Source organism: Lineus longissimus, chromosome 1, assembly GCF_910592395.1.
Source record: "Lineus longissimus chromosome 1, tnLinLong1.2, whole genome shotgun sequence".
NCBI lineage: Eukaryota > Metazoa > Nemertea > Pilidiophora > Heteronemertea > Lineidae > Lineus > Lineus longissimus.
Window position 1 is genome coordinate 14,798,655 of NC_088308.1, and position 18,211 is coordinate 14,816,865.

General features: G+C 44.6%; 3 protein-coding genes across 3 annotated transcripts; 2 read left to right on the forward strand and 1 right to left on the reverse strand.

Moving 5' to 3' along the window:
• Positions 1 to 4,985: 4,985 nt before the first annotated feature.
• Positions 4,986 to 8,012, reverse strand: LOC135484172 (uncharacterized). Its single transcript, XM_064765412.1, has one exon. The coding sequence runs from the start codon at positions 8,010 to 8,012 to the stop codon at positions 4,986 to 4,988; it is 3,027 nt and encodes a 1,008-aa protein (XP_064621482.1).
• A 5,211-nt stretch (positions 8,013 to 13,223) lies between these two features.
• LOC135484228 (uncharacterized) lies at positions 13,224 to 14,642 on the forward strand. The gene has a single exon (XM_064765551.1). The coding sequence runs from the start codon at positions 13,224 to 13,226 to the stop codon at positions 14,640 to 14,642; it is 1,419 nt and encodes a 472-aa protein (XP_064621621.1).
• Positions 14,643 to 14,843: 201 nt separating this feature from the next.
• Positions 14,844 to 17,012, forward strand: LOC135484295 (uncharacterized). The gene has a single exon (XM_064765673.1). It carries the CDS (start codon positions 14,844 to 14,846, stop codon positions 17,010 to 17,012), a length of 2,169 nt encoding a protein of 722 aa, XP_064621743.1.
• Positions 17,013 to 18,211: the final 1,199 nt, after the last annotated feature.

Sequence of the window (18,211 nt, forward strand, 5' to 3'; positions counted from 1 at the left end):
TGTAAATCCACAGGACATGGTGAGCTTGCGAAGCCTTGTGACGTAGGAGTCGATTGACTCACCGTGATCCTGGTTGCACTGTCTGAACGTGTATACTTCGAAAGTTGTGTTCGTGCGTGGCGTGAAATAGGTCGTGAGGGCTTTGGCAGTTGTGTCGAAAATCATTTCATCATCGTCTGGCACCGTAAGTGTTTCAAAGATTTCATCGACATCTGGGCCTGCAAATTGAAGCAGTAATGCTTGCTTCCTTGCTGCGTTTGTTATGTTCATGCCAAGGAGTAGGCGCTGCAATCTTGTTAACCGTTTTTCCCATCTGGGACCGATGTTACCATCCTGAGAGAAGCTGGGAAGGCTGGGAGAGACGTCATGATGAACTAGGAGTTGTGTGCATGCACTGGGCAGTGTTGAGCTTTCACTGAGACTGAGGGCGAGATTCAGCTGAGAAAAGTTAAGATTTTGGCCTAAATGTCATTGCTTTTCATGAAATCGGTAGTTGTGCTGTTGCTCGAGACATTCTTTAACATCCTCGTTGCCAGATGTAGGATTGATGGTCCTCTGATCATGAAGATTCAAGTTGGATAATAGAACATAACATTTATTACTGAGATCATCCCATTGGCTACATACAGAATACCTCCGGTTCCTGTTAGTGTCATTGACAACCACTAGGGGAGAACATAAGGGTTAGTGGGAACTGAACATGAGCATGTACGCTTGGACACTACACCAATGGCAAAGGTTTCAGGGTGTTCCTGCAAAGATAAGAAATAGAATTGAGGCTATTGTTTCGGGGATGTTGTTTACATTAACTTTCCCTACACTATTAATGCAGCTAATTTTAATTACAAGATTGTGGGATAAATTCATCCTCTGATTTATTAGTCTACACTGTTCGGGACATTCATCTATGGCCACCAAATATAACCAGTTTTTGAAGAGCCACACCCTGAAGTCAGTTAAAAGTAAGCTTATGACACATGGGGCTGGGTTATGAATGAACATACTTGTGGCAAAACCTGCAAATCGTCTAAACTCGGTGGCAGTACTGCATCTTCTATCAGGTGATTGCCAACCTCCTCAAATCGGTCTTCATCAGCCATCACAAAAACCATCATCCTGCTCGGCTGCCTCCTCCGCCTCCTCTCCATACAACACGTTGTATCCCGCTACCGCCTCTGCTACAGCCTGCGAAATGAGAAACAATGAAATGGTCCAGGGACCATGTGTTCACCTGTGTCAAAGGGAAGGCTATGGGGTCAGTGATTCTGACATTCGTAAAGCGGTATATATCATTTTATGGTCAGACCAGCAATTGTCAATGACCCCTGTATGGTCCACATGATGTGCATTTGTAAATACAAGGTCTAATTTGGTGTGGTAATCAGTTGTTCCTTCAGTGACTGTTTGCTTCCTGTTATATTCCTGGAGAAGGAATTTTTCAAGTTTGGCATTGAAATTTTCACCTCCCACTATTGAATTCATGTTGAAGTCACCAAGAATGACATAATTTTTCTGTCAGCTGGTATGATTGGAGGCAGGTAGGTCTAAGTCTATACAAGTTTTCATTTTATAAAGAACTCATTTCACCTCACTATAACAGAGTGTAACTGTAACAGTCTGACTTGAAAAGATGTTCACAGAACAAAAGACGATCCTCAACCAATGGTACTGCACATACCCAGTACAAGTCTAACAAGACGACGAAGTAAACTGAAGAAACTTCAAAATCAAAATAATGTGCTGAATACATTGATTGAACAATCAGGGAAAATGATTTGAAATTCCCTTTACAGGTGTTCCCAACGAAAGCATTTGACGTAAATCCAACGTTGATGGATCACTTTCACCACGCTCAACTGATGACAATCCCGAACATTCTAAAGACGCCAGAAAACAGGAAAGTTCGACTTAGTATTGGCGGTACAGTTACACAGGTAAATGGACATTGCCTTTGTACTTTATTCATAATCATGTGGATACAAGTGAATATTCAAGCCATTACATGTAGTGCTACAAAAGTCCAACAGGACCAAGATCCCTTGATAATAGTGCACTTTAGTCTGATAGTTTAGAACTATTGCACATCATCATGTCTACAAAGGGAATCAACTGTTTGTCTACGGTTCATTAAAAAATTTGCGTAAATGTGACCGAGGGGTTAAGGATAATTGAGTATTGGGGGAAATGATCAAGGTACTTTCACCAAATACTATTGGACATGGGAGATGCGTCATGTCAAGGAAATTTGCGCCATTTGATCTCAGTGACCTTGAAAAGAACGCAATATCGACCTTAACTTTTGTCAAAACGTACAAATGCCTAATAGGTGTCTTCATACCACATTTAAAGACTGTACAACAAATAATGACAAAACGTGCCATTATCGGTGAAATTTGAGAGTTTGACCTATGTGACCTTGACAAGTAGGTCAAATCAAAAAACCCGTATGATATGTGATGTATCCTTGCTTGGGGTACCCACCATAAAATTTTTAGCAGAAACAAATCAGTAACAAGAACTGAGATTTCACAGGAGCACCTGTGAATTCATGACTCCAGGGTTGTTTTGAGGGCGATATCGTAAGAGTTGGTCTTGAGTATGGGAACCTGAAGGTACGTGAGGCACCTGGGGAGAGAAGACTAGTTGAACGATGGGATCTGTTCATGGAGAAGAAGTGTTGAGTGGCTTTGTATCGTGTACTCCAGCTGGTGGTTGAAGGAACACTACTATTGATCTCATTATATAAATACCATTTAATTACAAACAAGTGAAAACAGATCATATCATATTCCTGGGCATAAATTAAAATAGGAGTGCGGGAACAAGGTTTTTTTAGCAGGCGGAAAGCGAGAACATTTTGCGCCGTCGTATTCCGATTTGACTGATTAGTGGTGAAATCTGCTTTTACTTTTGCAAATTAACATATTCGCTTTTCTAGTTCTAACGTTGTTTGAATTAAAGATGCTTTCCCAATGCTTGACTGGTCTGGCAAGAGGCATTGCCAGGAAAACGTGACGTCATTTTGGCCATTCTTCTTACCGCACGCACGAAGTGGGAGGGCGCACAATGGGAACCACACTGCCGCAATGTTAATAGTTTCTATTTATAGAATTCAGCGGCAGAGATTTTAAGCACGGAAAAAGTAGATTAACTCGGCTAATCTCAATGGATTTTACCCAGGAATGTTTTCAAGGCGAGAGAAACATCTGATTTAATGCAAGTATCAATTCGTGTCTTGTACCCCCCCTCCTCAAGGGTACGACACCTTATCACCCTATAACGACATCTTAAGGCTCAAGCATCACCCTTTTTTCACCAATGCTACTTTTTCTTTCGTCAAGACATCACCATCAACAATATATCAGTTATCACCGTCATATAAAGTAACCAAACTAATTTTACTGGGTAAGGCTGTATGTTCGACAAGACATCGACACATTAGCATCCTTATTCTTTCCAGCTTCGCCAAATTTTCACTAAAGGAAAAATAAATACTACTCAAGCATCGGCAAAGATTAGTGGTGATAGCTTAACTACCCTTGAGGAGGGGGGGTACAAGAAACGAATTGATACTTGCATAAGTACTGCGCTTATTAGATTTCATGTTCATGCCGAAGATTGGCCTAAAACGTGGATGAAAAGAGTGCATTATCGAGTGTTGGAGAGGTCATGTGATTGAACGAGAAACCTGAGCGAAAACAATACTGACTCCAGCTCCCAGAGGGAGGAGCTGGAGTCATAATAAACGAGTTATCACATTTTTAAAGTTTTTGGTTTTAGCCCCCTGGTGGCCAGGTGAAGAATCAGACTGGACCGAAATTGGCTGTCCGAGATCATGTGACCTAGGCGATAATGTGTACAAGTTTCAAGTACATAGCACAAGCGGTTAAGAAACGTGCCACACAGGATACGGACGACGACGACGACGGACACAGGGCTATCGTATAGACTCCCCTAACGGTGAGCCAAACATTTTAAATAGAAGGACTATCATAATAGACTAATAGGAGTAGGACTTTTGTATTTAACTTGCTCCTACAGCTGAAGGTAGCCTAGTAGGTGCAGTCGTGCAGTATCAATTATGAAAATTATCAAGTTGTAGTCTTAAAAGGTCCTCAGGCCCTAGCAACACCACATCCTACACTTCACCATGCCTACCCCATGGTCATGCACTCGAGATGGAGGTATTCCTAGCCTAGGCCTATGGCCATGGGGTATAATTTCATGACTGAACTGTATCATGCACATACCGTCAATGCACTGCATGCCATAGCCTACTATACTGATTTCATAATAAACTAGCAAAGGTACACATTGTGGGGCATCGTTTGGAGGAGCGGTTGTTGGTTCTTTCCCTTGGCCTGTTGTTGGATGTCCGTTCCATGGTAGGAGTTAGTGGAGAACTTCGGGGTAGACGACATTTCTTGTGCAATGTGCAGGTGCGTGGATGAGCAAATTGGATGGTGTGCCAACACTGGACATAGCGACATAGAGCATTCCGTGAGAGAATACGGGTGTGTTTAAGTCTATGCCGATGTGCTGAAAGGTCTGCCCTTATGATTTATTGATTGTCATAGCAAAACAGGGTCTTATAGGGAATTGTAGGCGTTTGAATTTGAAGGGGAGGTCACTGTCCGAGGGAATGAGGGGTATCCGTGGTATGAAAGCGTTTTTCCCAGCTGATGGGCCATTTAGTATGGTGACTTCAATGACGTTGTGGTTTGTTTTGTAGATTGTACATCTAGTGCCGTTTGTGATGTGGGGTGGATTTAATGAACGTAACACTACGATGGGGGATCCAATCTTCAGTGTAAGCTTGTGAGGTGGTAGTCCTGATATGTCCAGCGAATGAAGGAATTCAGTGGGGAAGTGGACGGCCTCTTCTTGTGTGAGGGTGGTGTCTATCGACGAATATTGGACTGGTGTGCCTGGATAGGTTTGGATTATTTGGGCATTAATGGTATTGACAGTCTCATTGAGTGGCGCTAGTATGGTGCGGGACAGTAGCCATTTGGTTCATGTGCTCTTGTGTTGAGGTCTCCGTAGATGGCTGTGTTCAGATCTGCGGCAGATTCTGTAGTCTGTATGACGTCTGGTATGGTAATCGTGTCGGGAGTAGCTGTGATTGGCTGTTGGCCATCACCAATGGTGATGAGGAGGTCAGAGAAGGCTTGTGACGCAGAATTGTTGGTGAGAGCAGCGCGCATATTAGTTGTCAGTTGTAGTACGCGGACATGTGGCCAAAGGTGGGATTTCCTCAGGGTAGCATCGACAACATTTGCTCTGGTGCCATTTTTGACGACCGGGAGAATTTGCCGAAAATCACCACAGAGTACTGTAGGGATTCCGCCAAAGGGTAGTTGGTTGTCCCTTATATCTTGCACTGTTCTGTCAATAGCTTTATAGTCGGTGCGATGTGCCATTGGTGCTTCATCCACGATTAGAAGTTGGTATTGATTGATGATTTTGGATAAGGAGGTGCCCTTTTTGATTGCGCATGTGGGTGTGTCCATTTGGGGGGCATCTAAAGGGACTTTGAACATAGAGTGTAGTGTGCGTCCTCCTGATAGCAGAGTGGCAGCTATTCCGCTTGATGCTGTTGGGATGGCGATGGCTCCTGTAGAGCGAACTTTGGCTAGTAGGAGATTGAGCATAAAGATTTTGCCAGTGCCTCCTGGGGCATCAAGGAAGATAATGTCGGGATGGTCTTGGTTGATCAGGGTTAGGAGCTGTTGATAGACGTGTAGTTGTTCCTTTGTTAACTGATGTTCATGGTGGTGGACATATTCCTTTTGTTCTTCAATGTTGAAGTTTGTGTATCGTAGGAATTCGGTGTCTGTCTGTTGGTGTTGTGCTGCTGGTAGTCCGTAGTGTGGGAGTTTGCAACATCCTGGTATGCGCAAGAGTAGCTCCTCAATGGCTGCTAGGCAGAGGTTGTATGCCATGGCTGGGTTATTCTTACTGTGGGTGTGCAAGTAATCTTCTGCGCGGGCATCTTTGTGTTGTTCCCATAGCGTTGTGGGCTGGCTTGGCTCGCAGTTGACTAAGATAACAGACATTAGTTGACGTAATTGTGACGGACTGTTGCTGGCTGCAGCTTCTTCTAGGGCTCTGTGGAGGTGTTGGTCATCTTGAAGGAGTCCTCTTGCCTGGCATGTCTCACGGAAGGTGTCGTAGGTCGTGTTACTCGCTGTTCTGAGGTGTTCGTATGATGTAGGTCCTGGCAGTTCATGTAGGAGAAGTCGTAAGAAGTAGCATTCCGATTGCTTTGGATTGACCGAGTAGACGCGCCCTACACATGCGGAATGAAAGATGTCTTGGTGGTGGGGATGAGGTGTTCCTCGTTTGCGGCGGTTCCAGGTTTTGGTTTTGTTATCCCATGTATAGTATTCTGGCACTTGAACGTACAGTAGTGATTGTGCAAATGGGTCTTTTGCACATAAGGTGAAGAACTCTGTGAGAGTGGTTTTCGGGGCGTCGGCGAGTGCGTGTGCCATTGCGTTTGTTTCGTTGAAGTAAACGCGTTGGCTGTTTTGGAGGTGAATGGCTGGGGTAGTGACAGGTGGGTAGTGTTGATGCATGGGGAAGCCAAGAATCCTGTGAGCTGCCTCCATACTGCCAACAAAGCGTGCGTATTGGTATTGCTTGATTTCATCCTGTGCATCTCCTTGAAGACTGAAAATTGCTTGATCTGAGCCCTTGTGTATGTACTTGAGGACATATTTGATGCTGTGGACTGAGCTGCATATCTCCACATTGCTGTGGCAATTCATTTGGCGGAGTAACCATGGGTTGTAGGGGACAACCCATCTGTTGTCGACTATTTCCTGCAGTTTCTGCCCATTCATGTGCATGCTGATGATAGTTGTATGGCCGCCATCGTCTGGCATTCTTCTGCGGTATTTCGGATACCCATCATTGCCTTGGAGTGTTGTCTGTTGGAAATCTTTGGCGAAAGATTTGGTGCACTTGCCGTCTTGCATACAGGGGCTTTTAGGGTTGAAGGCGCCACAGGGGCGGTGGATCATGTTGGAGGTGACTATAGTATGTAGTATTGGTTGGGTTGTGGGGCAAGGTATTTCCACCGAAATGATGGAGTCGATGGTTTCTAGGGTGATTTTGCTGGTTGAGGTGAGCCATACCAGGATGTGTCCGTAGGGTAGCCCGCGTTTTTGGAACTCAACTGCGTAAAGCCATGCTTGGACATCGCCGAACACTCCATCTTTGATTAGTTTCATGAGAGCGAGGAGTTTATGGTGGAATACTCTAGCAACTATATCAGGGCGGTCCGGAGCGTGTTGATGTGGCTGCAGGTTGCCAAGAATTTCTGGCCATTTAGGATTTGTCGTAGTTGTGATGAATAATGAGGGTCGACCATATCTCCGGACGTATGTGATGGCATCCTGTTGGCGTTCATACATATACCTGGGACCTCCGGTGTAGGATGAGGGTAGGATTACGCGGCGGCCAATACTGTTTGGGTCGGCATCGGAATGAAGAATGGAGTCACAGAAGTCATGATGATATGTGTCTGCTCGGAGCGTTTTCTGTTCCCTTCTGATGTAGTGGAGGCGTTCACTTTCAATCTTACAATACATGTCCACAACAAATTGTTGATAGAGGTCTCGACCAAGGTGGAGGTAATTAGTGGCTCTGCATTGCAAGTGATATGCATAGTATTGCATTTGTGTAATTTTGCGGCCTGTTTCCGAGTGTAGGTAGATGCTGTAGCCATCAGTGTCGTAGGGGAATAAGAGAGGGTATTGAAGCGGGTCGTATGCTCGGTGTAATTCACTGATGTGCTGCAGTGGGCCATCTCGTTGGTGGAGAACAACATCTCGCTGGGCGGAAGGTTCGTTGGGCATGAGGATGCCGACTTCATTGCTGGTTGGCGCGTTGTATCTGCGTTTCTGCTGTTTTTCTGGACGCTTGTCTTCATGAATGACAACTCTCAGTTGCGGGGTTGGGTTTGTGCAGACTATTTCTGTGATGGACTTGGAGTTTGTTGACATAGCTGTTGTGTCGATGGAGAATGTCTCTGAGTTGTTGGACAATGAGAGGGCGTAGCGTGCTCGTCGTTGTCGTCATACCCAAGTGGGCTGCAACCTCCTGGGTCCTGTTTTGCAGAAAGTAGACTTGTAGGAACTGAGCAGGCCTATCTTGTGAGGGGAATATATTGCCAATGCGATGGTACATCTGTCCTTGAATGGTGAAACTCGGGTTCCAGCCTGGCAACATGAAACGATTGTAGCCTAAAGAGGTCATTTGAAATGCACTGTTGTATTTGCAGACATTAGTGAGAAAATGGTTGGAGTCTGTGTGGGTATTGTTCAGCAGGGACAGGAGATATGGTGGTGGTGTTGGCAAAGGTGGGAGTTTAACTTTGCCATTGCTGCAGCAGAAACCTGCACTTTCCTGTTTGAATTTTTTTGCACCACACAGCGGACATATACTGTTCATCACCACTTCATCGGTGAGTGCGGTGAAGGTTTGTTCATTGTAGGCATAGGCACGCGGTTGGCTAGATGTAGAGTTATTGCTAGATGATGACGTAGCTGCTTGTCTAGCTTGTCTTCTTCGTTTGGGCGGGGACGTATGGCGGTCTAGTTGGGAGTGGCGTTTACCGTGACTCGGCATGGTGTTGAGGGTTTGGTCGGTGCAGCTACTGTTGTGGACATACGGAGTTCTGAAGGGGATGAAGAAAGAGGACATTAAGAGATATTGTATGACGAGTGGTTTATTACGAAAAAGACAGGTGCTCTTCAGCAGTATTGTTGTGGTTGAAATACATATGATACTGGCCACGAAACGTGCCGTACTAACAAATTCAGATAACGAAGGACGCAATGGTGTATGTGCTCTCAGCAGTATCATTGTAAGTAATTGAATACATGTAGTGGCATCAGTTGTATGCAGAGGTCGTCCTAAGTAAGAGGCCTAGTGGTCAGTGGTTGATCATCTTACGGTAACTGCTGTAGTATGCCATCTACATTCTAAGCCGTATGGTACCGTATGTATTAAAAACGAAGAATGAGGACATTGATGTTGTGAGGGTGGAGGATGATTTCACACGTTGGTTTGGCAAGAGAATGGGCATGGTAGTTGACCAACAATTGTGGGTCGAGTTGAGTGGATGGTAAGCAGAAGTGACAGTAACAGTAATTTATTCCTGGATGGTATCCTCATTAGCTGTTTCGTTGCCAGGAACATTTTCATTTTCTTTTTTGATTGGTGTGGAGGTGACTGGTTCGGTGGACTGGGCAGAAGTGTTCAGTATGTCATCGACGGACACACTAAGGTCACTGTCATCAGGGTCATTTGGATCCCACACATTAGTTACTGTGGACGCAGCATTAGCCTTGCTCGATGGTTTCGGTGGAGTGATGGCTGTAGTGCGGAAATCGTAGGTGCCGCATTTGGCATTGGCGCAAGTATGATAGGATCTTTTGGGCGGGGTGGACATTGGGGTGGAGGAGGTAGTTGGCTTCCTTTTCTGGTTCTTCTTGAAGTCCAGGACCAGTTGGTCTTTTAGTTCTTTCGCGTTAGCAAGCATATTGTTGAGGCCCGAGTTAACAGAGCTGGCGAAAGGACCAAGGTCAAGATGTTGCACATTCGGAGAAGTCCAGCTCTTTACCTGGAGGTCGCACACCTGCTTGTTGATAAGGGTTTGCATCGTTACGAGGTCCTTGTGGAGGGCCAGAGCACGGTAATGTGGTGGTGGTTGTGACATCTGGAAGTAATAAGTGATGAAAATGTTGAGAGGGTAGGCTATGTAATAATGTAATTGACACTTGCAGCCATTGGGCCTTAACCTTAGCCGTGAACTTATGCTCGATTGATTTGTTTTGTGTAGTGTTGTGGTGGAAATTGAAATTTCTGAACTTAAGGCGGAGGAAGCCAACATCAATGCCTTGTCATAAGGCGACCTTTTATTTACCTGCCTATATAAAAGCCTGGCTGATGACAATTCGAAGTGGCAGGTAGGACAGTTATCTGGAAAAGTGAATGGAAAAATGTAAGATATCATAAATAGGGTCTACTGTTCAGGCACTGTGCCGGGTCGATTGAGTAGGCCTAGGCCTATAGCCTATCACGACAACAACTGACACAACCTCAATGGTGGGCAGGGATGACGAACTTTAATTTTCACCCCTCAATAAAGTGACACATTTTACGGGCAGTGTGAATTTTGCAAGAGCAAAGCTTTGGCCCTGTCCGTAATGTGTGTTCGATTGTCGGACGGTAGTTGCGCTTGGCCTACATGGCACACACGACCAGCTGGGCCTCCATCAGTCAATTCAGATGATCGTTGCACCGATCGTATGCAGCGTGACTATGATCACAGAGCAAGACGTTCTTTGTTTAGTGTAATGAATTGCAGTACATGCAGTTCTTGGCCTGCCTTCATGTAGGCCAAATTTAAACCTATTGTGACGGTCAGAGATTTATGTTAATCATTTAGTATTTCAAATTTGGCGCCCCTTGTTGTTTTCGCGCAGACTAATTAGCGAGCATGCGCATTTGCCATTTCCGCCCACCGTGGCGCTTACAATTTTAGACACCCTCGAACTTCAATCATGTATTATTACAAAAATAAGAAAGAGATAAGGCTGGGATAGAGGTAACTAAAAGTAATGATAGTATAGCCTCTTTAGGTTGCAATGTTACTGTACAGGGCCTTTTTAATTGGCCCAAGACGAGTGTTTTATTGACACGTTCTTCAGTGCGCGTGGCGTGTGTGAAGTGAGAGTTCATAATAGACGGCGCCACCGTTAAGGGTAATTTAGCTAATGAAACTAGTGTTCAATTTAGTGAAGCTTCAAAGCTATTCTGAGTCTGTACTAATGTAAAATGACAGCAGCTTAGTACTACTGCTGATAGTCAATGTCTGTCCTCTGTCCTTGGTAAAAGATGAAGCCACAACTGGTCCTTTTTAGAAAAGAATGTCACAACCAGTCATTTGTGAGACAAAGTCACAATCTGTCTCCAGTGTATTTAGTGTCGGTATTTTTATCTTTTCAGTTTTTACGTGCTCTGTGGTGCCCTTTGTAACGCGAATGTGAACAAAGTTTTGAACGAAAGAAAGTCTTCATTTCTTATTGACTTAAACTGCCACACCTATTGTCGGACAGTTGTTTACACATAGGCCTATTCAGCCATGGCCGGCCGGTGCGAATTTATTTAGGCCGTGCTAATTTATGGGCGATCGTTTGAGTTGACTTTTCGTCTTCTAAAGGAAGTTTCAGAGTTATAGTGATGAATATGACCGATGGAATGGAATTACCTGTTTATTTGTTCCAGAACAGGCCGTAAACACGTGTGTTGCAAGTGTTGCAAATGTGCATATCTTCGAATAGTCTACCATACTGCCTTTGGTTGTGATCGAGTGACGTCATAATGGGGATTCTCAGTACAAAAATAGATAGTAAAACTGCTATCGCAAAAGGGTCCTAAAACACATTTCCGGCCAATTTACATCAGATTTTCTTAGCCCACAACACAGACTCATTAATAACCTTCGTACATTTGCACCTCATATTGTCCGAACTCGCGCAGAAGTCTTTTCAGTTTTTACGTGCTCTGTGGTGCCCTTTGTAACGCGAATGTGAACAAAGTTTTAAACGAAAGAAAGTCTTCATTTCTTATTGACTTAAACTGCCACAGTAAAAACTCTACCCATAGTACGTATAAGCGAAACCAACCATGGCAACGAACATGCTTGATGTTGACGGAGACTTGGATCATGGAATCGACATGCTGTTGGCGGCGGCGGAAAGAGACCGAAAGGAAAACGAGGAATTCCTTATGGAAATGGAGAATCGTCGCCTTGTACGTGATAGACAGTTCACCCCAGGAAGGGAACGGCCGAGACAGCTGTCTCGGGAACATTTGGACTCAGATAACTTGATTACCCTTTCTCCTAACGATAAAGATTCTAGAGGGGATTCAGGTCTGGCTGGCCAACATACGTAAGGCTGAAGTAATCACGAAACAGCATGATGGGCTACCTAAGAAAGAGCCCCAGGTATTCTCTGGAAATGTCTTTGAGTACCCTGTCTGGAGAAACTCATTTAAGGTCTTGGTGACCGATCGGTATTCCAAAACCGCAGATAGGTGTTATTACCTACGTAAATATACGGATGGAGAGGCCAGAAAATGCATTGAGGGACTGCTGTCGTTGAACTCGGACCATGCCTACCGAAAGGCTTGGGCCATTCTCAATGAAAGGTACAGGGACAAGATCCGTTTAGCCCGTAGTTTCCAGAAACGCTTGGAAGATTGGCCCAAATGCTACGAACCGAAGGCACTCCAGGATTTTGTTGACTTTCTTGTGCAGTATGAGGCAACAATGGCTTCTCTACCGGGACTCTCGTCATTCAACGACCCCTGTGCTCAGGAGCCGATCATCGAAAAGCTGTCCAGTTACGTAAAACGAGCTTGGGCAAAGGTGGTGGATGACTTCCGTTACAGCGGTGATTGTGACGATGGACCCAAGGACATCTATCCAAGTTTTTCGAGACTGTGCAGTTTTCTTCAGAAGCAGGCTCGTGTAGCGAATAACCCAGTCATGGAACCTGGTCCCAAGGATAAGAACTCTAACAACAAAGCTTTCCCTCCATCAAAGAACCAGAGTAAGGCTAATAAAACCTTTACTAAACGGGAGCCAACAACGAAGACTTTAACACTCGCGACAACCACCGAGATGGCGCCAAGTCCGGCGCCACCCGAGACTACCAAGGGTGAGCAGAAATATACCCCAAAGTGTCCTAAGTGCTATCAGTCTCACTATCTGGACAGCTGTCCGGTTTTCGAGGCTCTCCCTATCAAGGATCGTGTTGAATTTGTGAAATCAGCTGGCCTCTGCCTGGGCTGTTTTTGTCGTGGCCACATGAAACGAGATTGCACGAGGAAACAGAAATGTCGAGTCTGTAAACGGATGCACCCAACGTTGATGCACGACTACACTTGGAAGCCGCCAGAGACTGTTACAACCCATGCTGTCACATCTAAGGACTGACTAGGCAAAGGTGTTCATTCATTGATTGTACCTGTTATTGTATGTATGTCATGAATCTCAACCTATGTACAATACTGTTACTTATGCTTTGTTAGATGATCAGTCAAATGCATGTTTTGTTTCAGAATCTGTGTTAGGTAGTATTGGTTGTGCACATTTGGGTAAGGTAACCAGGCTCACTTTGTCTACAATGTTAGGTGAAAAAATGGTTGATTCAAAACGAGTTGATGGCCTGGTAGTTAGAGGTTTGCAGGAAAGTATGGAAATAATGCTTCCAACTAGTTTCACTAGAGAAATACCAGCTGATGATAGTTTGATTCCAAAGGTCAACACTGTAAAAGAATGGCCTCACTTAGTCAAGGTGGCGAGTCAGTTGACACCCTACATGGGAAACATAGATATCGGTCTGTTGATTGGCAGCAATTGCATGCGTGCGATAAAACCCATAGAAATTGCGCCTGGCGAGCTGGATGATCCCTACGGTGTGCGAACTGCGCTAGGGTGGGGCGTTGTTGGTGCCATGGGAAAATCTCAGTGTAGTAGCAATTGTAAAACGAACTGCAGTAGCTGTCAATTGGTTCAGGTTAGTCACTTTGCATTTCAAACACGTGTCAAGGAAGTTAGCCCGCGTGAAGTCGCTAAGATGTTAGAATTCGAATTCAACGAACCGGCATCATGTGCCTTCGAACGGTTGTCATTTGAAGACAACCTGTTCATGAAAATAGTTACTGAAGGGATACACAAAAGAAGCGACGGTCATTATGAAATGCCTTTGCCTTTGAAAGGCGCCGATGTTAGTGTGCCAAATAACAGATCCATGGCAGAAAAGCGGGCCATCAGTTTGAGAAGAAAAATGATCAAGGACCCTGGTTATAAGAAGGACTACACAGTCTTTATGGATACCCTGATAGCAAAGGGTCATGCTGAACCTGTCCCCAAGGAGGAAATCGATGTAAAAAATGGGAAGGTATGGTGCATCCCCCACCATGGGGTTTATCACCCACACAAACCGTCAAAAATCCGTGTGGTCTTTGATTGTTCTGCTGAATTCGCAGGAGAGGTTCTCAATAGGCATTTGTTACAGGGCCCTGACATGACGAACAATCTAGCTGGTGTACTCTGTCGTTTCCGCAAGGGTCAGATTCCGATAACATGTGACATAGAAGGAATGTTCCATCAAGTCGGCGTAAATGTTGAACATCGCAATCTTCTGCGTTTTCTCTGGTGGGAAGGAGGCAACCTGAACAATGCTCCAAAGGAATATCGCATGACTGTGCACCTCTTCGGTGCCACAAGCTCACCAGGATGTGCGAACTTTGCCTTAAAAAGAGCCGCCTCGGATCATGAAGCAGTCTACAGAAAGGAATCGGCCGACTTTGTCCGTAACGATTTCTACGTTGACGATGGATGTTCATCCAAAGATGGGAATCCCAAAGACACAGTAAACATGATAGAGGGCGCCATAGGAATCTGTAATCAGGGTGGTTTCAGACTACACAAGGTGATGTCAAGCGACAAGCAAGTCCTGGCTGCTATTCCACCCTCCGAGCGTGGAAAAGGGATACAGACCCTTGATTTGTGTAGAGACAGCTTGCCAGTGGAACACACTTTAGGAATATTGTAGTGCATTGAGTCTGACACTTTCAATTTCAGGGTGCAGCTGAAGGACAATCCACTAACACGGAGGGGGATCCTTTCTAGTGTTTCTTCTGTGTTTGATCCTTTGGGTCTTGTATCACCTTTTATCTTGGTTGGAAAACAAATCTTAAAAGAACTTTGTAAACAAGGTGCAGATTGGGATGAGCCTGTCCCTCAAGATCTCAGAATGAAGTGGGAAGAATGGAGACATCAACTCCCACACTTGGCAAAATTGAAAATTCTTAGGACGTACACTTCACAGGAACTCAGCAAGGCAAAAACAGTAGAACTACACAACTTTTCAGACGCCAGCATGTTGGGATATGGTCAGTGTAGCTATTTGCGTGTGGTCAGTAGTAATGATGAAGTAGAAACCCAATTGGTCATGTCAAAGTCGCGTGTAACTCCTGCAAAGACTGTGACGATTCCTAGGTTGGAATTGAGTGCTGCAGTGGCTTCTGTAAAAGTTGGTGAATTCCTTGCGCGTGAGCTTAAGATAGAAAACTTGACACAGTTTTACTACAGTGATAGTAATGTTGTTCTGGGATACATTTCAAATGACTCTAAGCGTTTTCACGTCTTCTTTGCGAATCGAGTTCAGCAAATAAGAGACTTGACAAGCCCAGGACAGTGGAGACATGTTGCCACTGACATCAATCCCGCGGATCTTGCCTCGCGTGGCACCACTGCTGGAGAGTTGATGGATAGTGCGCTCTGGTGGAAGGGTCCTGACTTCCTTTCTAAGCTAGAACTCCCCTCTGCAGTAGAAACTCAAGTTGAGCTGTCTCCATCAGACCCTGAAGTCAAGAGATCAGTGACAGTCCTGCAGACAGATGTAAAGAAGGCACCCAATCCAAACATGATTGACAGATTTGAGTCGTTCTCCAGTTGGATGTCCCTCAAAAGAGCCATCGCATTGTTGAAGAGACGATGCACAGGGAAAGTAGATGAAGGTCACACCCCGAACAGAGAAGTTAAAAGTATTCAAGAGGCAGAAGCTCAAATCATTCGTCTTGTTCAGGAATGCGCCTTTCCCATTGAGTTGAAGAAACTAGAGACAGAGGGAAACCAAGGAGTTGGGAAAAACAGTCCACTAGCAGCATTGGATCCATTCCTGGATGAAAATGCTATCCTCAGGGTCGGAGGTAGATTGAAGAACTCTTCCATGTCAAAGGATGAGAAGCATCCAGTGTTGTTACCCCGTCATGGACACGTGACACACTTGATAGTTGGGCATTATCACAGGATGAATGGACACCCTGGTCGTGGTATAACTCTCAACAGCATAAGACAGGCAGGATATTGGATAATGGGGGCAAGATCTGTTGTCACAAGTTACATAATGAAGTGTGTTTCATGTATCAAACTCCGTGGTGCACCGCTTGCGCAAAGAATGGCTGACTTGCCTGAGGACCGCATGGAGTCAATTGGACCATTCACATACTCTGGAGTCGATTACTTTGGTCCATTTACTATCAGAGAGAAACGCAGCACCCTAAAACGGTGGGGTGTACTTTTCACATGTTTAGCGTCCAGGGCCGTCCATCTTGAGATTGCTAACTCGTTGGATACAGACGCATTTCTAAATGCATACCGCCGGTTTGTATGCCGAAGGGGTTCTGTTAGAAAACTACGATGTGGTCGGGGTACGAATTTTGTCGGGGGAAAAAATGAGCTCTCTGTTGCCTTGGCCGAGATGAACAAAGCAAAGATCACAGAACAACTCTTGAAAGACAATTGTGAATTAGTTGAATTCGAGATGAATGTCCCCCACGCCAGCCACATGGGGGGAGTTTGGGAAAGGATGATCAGGTCGGTCAGAAGTGTTCTCAATGGTCTCCTCCTTAAAACTGGTCACCAGTTAGATGATGAGCTGTTGCATACTTTGATGACAGAAGTAGAAGCAATTGTCAACAGCCGGCCGCTTACCTTCATAGATGCAGAGGATCCAAACTCACCACAGCCGCTATGTCCGAGCCAACTTCTAACCTTGAAGGCCAAAGTTGTGATGCCACCCCCTGGCCATTTTGTGAGGGAGGATTTGTATTGTCGTCGTCGATGGCGTCGTGTCCAGGCCATGGCCAACCAATTTTGGCAACAGTGGAGAACCGATTTTCTTCCGACATTGCAGGAGAGGAAGAAGTGGGTAAACCCCACAAGGAACGTGATGATAAATGACATTGTTTTGGTGATTGATGAAGACCAAGCTCGATGTGACTGGCCTTTGGGACGTGTGATAGAAACCAGTCCAGGACGAGATGGTCTTGTGAGAAAGGTCAAACTGAGAGTTGGTAAAGGGACATTCGAGAGACCCATTCATAAATTGGTCTTACTGCTGCGCGGGGAAACTGGTTGATGGTGTTCAGAGGTAGACTTGTCCTTGTGCACGCAAAGTGATCAGTCCGACCTACTGGTATGATCTTCAATGTTGTCTTTTTGATAGACATTAATAGACTTTGGAGTGGTTATGATTTGCCATTTCTTGTGCTAGGTAAAACTTGACTCGGAGTGGTTATGATTTGCCATTTCTTGTGCTAGGTAAAACTTGACTCGAGTTATGTGACTTACAGTATATCATGCCTAATTTTAGAGACAATTTAAGCGGCATGTATTCCATGTTTTCAGTATTGCTTATAGTTTATAAGGGCACGAGTGTTATAAGCTAAGGCATTTAGTTTTATTCATAGTAGAGATGATTGGATATTTTTATTTGTGTTAGGAATGAAGTTCATAGATAAGGCTAAATTTTGCCTTGGATTTCGTTTGAGTGATAATACTGGGAGCTGTCGTCCAATTTACTTATCTAATGCTCTCAGTGGAGTGTAAAACCAGTAGGTTGAGGCAATGTGTTAGTAAGGATGTGTAACTGGCTAGAGTTGGAGTAGCTAAATATTTTTATTGTCTAAAAGAGTCTCAGGTAGTCAAAACTGACCTGTTATCATGATTTATAGATACTATATTTGTATCCGTTTGTAAGGGTAGCTGCTTCGTGTTTCATAAAGAAAAACTTCCTTTTTGATAATTATGTCTGTACACACATGTACATGTATGTTATTGTAGAGTAAGTTTTTAAAGCTGAACTGAACTATTTTTGTGGAAACTTGCTGTATCATGTCGGTGAAGTTAATGTTTGTCAGTATGGTAAATTGTTCATTGTAACGTCACAACAATTTAGGTGGGGTGTGTGACGGTCAGAGATTTATGTTAATCATTTAGTATTTCAAATTTGGCGCCCCTTGTTGTTTTCGCGCAGACTAATTAGCGAGCATGCGCATTTGCCATTTCCGCCCACCGTGGCGCTTACAATTTTAGACACCCTCGAACTTCAATCATGTATTATTACAAAAATAAGTAAGAGATAAGGCTGGGATAGAGGTAACTAAAAGCAATGATAGTATAGACTCTTTAGGTTGCACTGTTACTGTACAGGGCCTTTTTAATTGGCCCAAGACGAGTGTTTTATTGACACGTTCTTCAGTGCGCGTGGCGTGTGTGAAGTGAGAGTTCATTAATAGACGGCGCCACCATTAAGGGTAATTTAGCTAATGAAACTAG

Bases quoted from the DNA above. Each gene is read 5' to 3' on its own strand.
- LOC135484172 (XM_064765412.1), bottom strand. From the start codon at position 8,012: ATGTCAACAAACTCCAAGTCCATCACAGAAATAGTCTGCACAAACCCA.
- LOC135484295 (XM_064765673.1), top strand. From the start codon at position 14,844: ATGAAGTGGGAAGAATGGAGACATCAACTCCCACACTTGGCAAAATTG.
- LOC135484228 (XM_064765551.1), top strand. From the start codon at position 13,224: ATGGTTGATTCAAAACGAGTTGATGGCCTGGTAGTTAGAGGTTTGCAG.